This window comes from Sphaerodactylus townsendi, linkage group LG01 (assembly GCF_021028975.2).
Source record: "Sphaerodactylus townsendi isolate TG3544 linkage group LG01, MPM_Stown_v2.3, whole genome shotgun sequence".
NCBI lineage: Eukaryota > Metazoa > Chordata > Lepidosauria > Squamata > Sphaerodactylidae > Sphaerodactylus > Sphaerodactylus townsendi.
In genome coordinates, this window is record NC_059425.1 from 130,278,262 (window position 1) to 130,284,261 (window position 6,000).

Genomic DNA, 6,000 nt, shown 5'->3' on the forward strand with positions numbered 1-6,000 from the left:
AAATCATGAACATGTCATCCACAAAACGGAACTATATAGTGGGTTTTTTTAGTGCTGTTTCCAGGGCTTGTTTTTCAAAGTGTTCCATGTAGAAATTTGCTATTACAGGGCTGAGAGGGCTACCCATGGCTACCCCAGCTCTCTGTTCATAGAATTCATTATCCAATTGGAAGTAGCTTGCAGTGAGGCAATGTTGAAATAGGGCTGTGATGCCTTTAGGGAAAATCCGGTTAATGAGGGTGATGATGGTTTGTTTTTAACTATGTCTAGGTTAGTATTGAAGGAGTAATTTTTAAAATAATATATTTTGTATAAAATACATGTCCATTACTAATGATGCTAATGAGAACCTGACTTTCATTATTAAAAGAATTTGAAGTAAAATTAAGTACATACTTTTCATTATGCTATGACAAAGGACTAAATTATATGTTAAGATTTGAAATGTTATGTTTATTGAAACTATTCTTAGAGCAAACTAGATGTTATGGCATCCACAGGTTTGACCCGTAGATGCTTCCACTATTTTATATGTGATCATGGACCATTTAAAAATGCTGTCAGAGCCCAGTTGGGTCCATAGTACAGTGGGACCAGGCAATCTTGTTCCTCCTTCCGCATGCCTTTTCAAGTGCTGAAACAGTTTCCACAGCTGTTTCAGAACTTGAAAAGGTTGTGGGGTGGGGGAAAGATAATCTGGCCCTGTCACATTGAAGGTTCAATAAGGATTGGGTCCTCACTGCATTTTTAAATGGCCCAAGTTCTCTTGTCGAATGGCATGTGTCCACAGGTTGGACCTGTAGACACTATAATGTCTAGTTTGGCCATTATTTGTAGACTGCATTTCTCACTAGGACTCAAGGCTGGTAACAGAGAATGAGTTAATACAATCAACAAGATGGGACATTCAATTAACAGTGAATTAGGGTTTGAGTTACAAAACCAACCAGCAGTCTAAACAACAGGGCTGAGGCAAAGTATAGGTATTAATGGTGAAAAATAATAAAATGGGATCCAACCCTCAGGAAGCTATACACAGTAGTGCAGACCACAGTCCCCAGTAATTTATCCAAGTAACTTTGTGAAGCCTTTAGTACATTCTATTGCCTGAGCAGAAAAGCCCTCTTGAATAATTCAGTTTTGCAGTCTGTGGAAAGCCAGGAGAGTCAGCATCTTCCTGAACTCCTCAGGTAGGCCATTCCACAAGATGGGGCCACAGTGGAGAAGACCCATACACAGGCAGTTGTTGGACTGAGGAGAAGACACATGCACAGGCACAGGTTACCACTTGCAAAATATCTTTCTCTGATGAATGATGCTGTTGTGATGGAGTATTGGGGAGAGACAGCCTCAGAGACATGGGGGACAAAAAGAATCTGTGAACCCCACCTCCTTCAAGACGGACTGAATCACCTAAACTGGGCTCTACAGGCTAACAGTTACTCCACTACTGCCAAGAGAAGAGCTGCAGGACCAAGAACAAACCACAGGAATGAAGATAAACAGGGGATCACTGATCGTATAGGGAAACTGATGAAGAAACATAACCTCCAAACAACCTACAGACCCACTAAGAAAATTCAACAAATGCTATGTTCAGCAAAGGATACAGGCGAAACATCAGGTGAAACATAAGGAGAAAATGCTACTGGAACACCACCGTACAGCCCAGAAAACCCACAGCTCTCTAAACCAGCACAAGATGTTTGATAAATCCAGCTTTTACAGTTCAGTCAGCCATTAAGTTCACTTGTTTGTCTGGGAAATGTGTTATCTAACTTAGCTCATAAGGAAGTTGTTAAGACAAAATGTGATAACCATATATTGGCAGTATTCAACATCCTCACTCTTTCACATCTTAGAAAACTAAAAAAAACAATGTACCCAAATACAAAAGCCTTCGGAAAATATAATAAGCCTTAAAAGGTCACTGAAGCTATGAGACTGTCATACCTTAATATGCTACAATACAATTCATCATAGTCAGGAGATGAAGAAACACAGCACCATATCTCTCACAGAAGCATCAGCTTTTCAGCATCAGCTTTTCTGATGGAGAAAAAATATCTCAAATCCAAATCATCATAATCCAGCCTCCATTCCTCCCCCCCCCCCCAGCTACTTGGTTCATTGTCTCCATCCTGTTGATTTTCTTTTCTTGATGCCTCATAAAAGTTTCTGTTCTATTGGGGATCTTTAGTGTTCAGCTATGTGAACAGCATCAGTACTGAGACTCTTTGGGCAACCAGTGTGCTTAGATCAAACTACAAGATTAGATTTCTGAGGCTACATGGTATCTATTCCTGCTACGAGATCAACCCAGGGTAAGAAAAAAAAATCTGTAGATGATGTTTACTGTTACTAGCAATACAATAACAACTGTTAAATAAATTTTGTTTTTAATAAAAGGCTTTCTTTTCTGTAATAAGGTTTTCTTTTTTTATAAGCCTTAAAGATTCCTGTTTCTACAAAGAAGCAATTATTTTATTGTCTTTATTATAAGTGCCAAGGGATTACTACATTTATTTGTTCTTCTATAGATTGCAATCTATATATTAAACACTTAGGTTTGCATAAATAGAATTGTTGCCTTTTTCATCATGTTGATTTTTTGCTCCAATTTAACTTTATAGATCTTTTCTAACCACTGCAAAGCAAACTTGTGTGATATACAATAGTAAGCTTATCACAGGTACAAAATCAAGTTAAACATATACAAAAAACTTTATGTGGGGGAGGAGAAATAAACTCTTAAATTAGCACTTGATCATTATAGTGCTCTCTTAGTTATCGCTCCCTCTTCACAGATTCTCCTACAGAAATGTCATCCTTTTTTTAAAAAAAGCACACAGACACAACCTCCTTCTCATTTTTTTCACACTAAACATAACCACAAACACAAACTGTACATATATTTATGCAAATTGTTTAGGGACAATACAGAACATGGAGTAAAAGCTTTTCAGCTACAGATTCTCATAGCAACAGAGAAACAGAGCCACAAGGACATAATCATTACTAATGACAGGTTGATTTATCTCTACAACAACCCATGTACCTGATAGTCTGGACTTTTACCTAGATTACTGCAATCCAGAAGTTATGAAAAGTTGCTGCCATGCTCAGAAATCAATGCCTCCGACAATGTTAGTAGGAATCTGCATCTAAATAGGACACTGCATGAATTTCCAGTATTGTTTGTTCTTTGTGTGTATGCATAACATGATCCAAAAATCTTCTTATAATCAAAACTATACCAGTCCATTATTAAATAAGAACATTTTTCATATTTCCAACTTCAAAAAAGCACCAAACGAAACCACCATGATATATTTTATAGCCATAAACTCTTGGCTCTAGTTTCTTCAGTTCAGTGAAGCTATTACAATATATTCTAAGAAAGGAAACAAAACATACACTCAGATGCATAAATATGCTCATATTTAAAAGACAAGATTGCAGAGTTACTTCAGCAGCAAGCTCAACCATCTATGTCCTTAATATAGTAAGGATGCTATATACAAAGCAGTGATGTGAAGCAGGGGAAAGAAAGGCTGCTGTCATAACAACCCTTCAACAGAGAACTACTGAGATGCTGAAAATACTACAGCCTACCATAGGAAAAGCATTGCAGTAATACAACCTTGTGTTTATCCCCTTTCCTCACTTATGCAAGGAAAGCAAAATGGGGGAGGGCTGGCATTTTGCTAAGTACCATTTCAGTTCTGTAAAGTTAACCTCCGTATCATTTCTGCACCCTTCGCTCCAGCAATCAAAAGCTTACTTGTAACCAACAAGAAATAAATCTCATTGCAGCAGCACTGGCAACCAGGTGTACAGTGCCCTCTTCTTCTGCATAGATCAGATTCTTTGCTCAGTTCAGAGAAATGGTCCAGCACGCCACCGGATAAGTACTGGCACAACCCCAGCATGTTAGCGGGCAACCAGGAATCTCTTTAAAGACTTCATTGTATGGGCAAGGAGGAGGAGGAGGGAAATGGGAGAAGCTTGCAAGGGCATGAGTGGCTGCTTAAGGCGAAACCTCCCGCTTCCATTCCCCCACCACCCTTTTAAAAAAATGAAAGAATCTTTCAAAAAGTTACAACGCGTTTGGAAAGCAACAGTGACAGAATTGTAGGGGGAGAAGAAGGGAAGGTTACCAAAGGGTCACTTTTGGTAATCTGGACTGAAGAATGGCTGAATTGGGGAGAAGGGGCCAATGTGGATATGCTTGAAGAGTGGGCAGCCAAATGTGACCCGTGCAGGACAATGTACAAAACGGGGACAGCCCTCAGGAGATTTCCAGCGCGCTGAGCCTTGAATGCTCCTGCCGCCTTTTCTCTCATCATGCCAAAGGAGGCCCCCTCCCTCTTCTCCCCCTCCAAAGTAGCACCCAGTGCGAGGAAGGGGGAGCCTCTCTGAGGCAGAGTCAGGCGCCTTTCCCCAGGGCAGCAAAGCCAATTCACTCCTTCCATTCGACAGCCCCCGCACCCACCCATTTCTCCAGGAGAGCCAGCAAGAAGCTCATCCTCGCGTCTCTTTCCAGGGTCCAAGCAGGTGCTTGGAGAAAGAATTACTCGCGCACTCACCCGTCCTTGGCGGAAAAAGGCGGGAGCGCAGCCGGGGCGCCGCCCTGGGGGCAGCAGGGCAAGGAGAGCAGCAGGAGCACCAGCGGGCGCAGGGGAGAGCAGCAGAGCCCGGGCTGCTCCTGCGCGCGCTCTCGCTGCCCATCCCCGGCGCTGGCGCTGGCTGGAGGAGGCTCGCGGAGATAGAAGAAAGGCTCGCGCACGCGCTCGGCTAGCGGAGTGGCGGTGGTGATGGGGGAGCCCACGATGGTGGAAGCGGCTTGTGGGGTGCAGCGGTGAAAGGGGCGCCCTGCAGCCTCCTGCTCTGCTGCTCCGAAAACCTGGCCGGCGTCACGCTCTGGCCCCTGCGCTGCTCCCTCCCCTGCAGCAAGTCTTGCCTCGTTGTCTTGCGTGTGCTCTCTCTTTTTCCCTCCAAAGAAGCGTCGGAGAGGAGCTGCAAGCTGACTCTTTGGTTCGCAGGCAGCCAGGATCCCATTAGCTTCAAAGGGAACCGTTCGCCTTCATCACTTCGCCCTGCACCCTCCCCCCCCCTCTTTTAGGCTTCACCGCAACTCAAATCGACTGGGAAGGTCGTTCAGCACAAGGGCAGCGAGATGCCCCCGTCTCCGTCCTCCCCTCCCCTTGTGCAGTTCCCCCGCGCAGACACACACACACCAAAAGAGTCCCTTTCCCCGTTGCTACTAGCTGCAAAAGAGGCAGGGAAATCAGGATTATGCAAAAGCAAACAAACGAGAGGCTCCCGCCTGAGTGTGTCACATAGCTTTTTTCCTTTGCAGCGCTGCAGCAATGAGCCGTCATTTGGGTCGGCTTTCGCTCCAAAGAGCCTTTGTTCCCAGTAACGTGGGAAACGAAACGCGTGTGCGAGGAGGAGGCAATAGAACCGTACGAGCAAGCAAGTTGTAGAAAGCGGGAGGGGAGGGTATTCTTTGCTGCAGGAAGAACGGTAGGAATGCCATCGCTTAAGAAGTGAATGCATGGAGGCTCAGCCCAGTCGAGTGTTCAAGCATCTTGTGTGCACGTGCGCAGTGCAACTGGGAGAGGGGGGAGAGGACGACACAGCGCGTCGGACTTCTAAAGGGGTAGCGATGTGAAACTTTTGACTGCAGCCAGAAAAGCGAAGGAACGAGCAAGTACAGGCTGTGTGCCCCCTCCCCCCCCCCACGTCCTACACTGGAAGAAAGATTTGTTGTGGTTGGAAATTTTAATACAACATTTTTCCGAAGCTGCGCGGGCCATCTCAAGGGATCTGGAACGTTATCAATCGCAAATATTAATTCGAGAATAGTTGATTTTTAAAAAATCTATTAAGTATGTGCTTCTCTTCCCTTTGCCCTGTGTGACTGAAGAAGACAAGTGGAAGCTGTGGATTAGAGTGCAAATGAAGGGTTTCTGAAGGACAGATACCCACCTACAT

General features: G+C 44.2%; 1 protein-coding gene across 1 annotated transcript in view; it reads right to left on the reverse strand.

Annotated features, from left to right (window-relative positions):
• Positions 1–5,100, reverse strand: part of FUT9 (fucosyltransferase 9) — a 78,636-nt gene extending 73,536 nt beyond the window's left edge. Inside the window, exon 1 of the mRNA XM_048494158.1 lies at positions 4,590–5,100. Coding sequence (XP_048350115.1) covers positions 4,590–4,731 — 142 coding nt within the window. The 5' untranslated portion in view covers positions 4,732–5,100. The remainder of the gene's footprint in view (positions 1–4,589) is intronic.
• Positions 5,101–6,000: the final 900 nt, after the last annotated feature.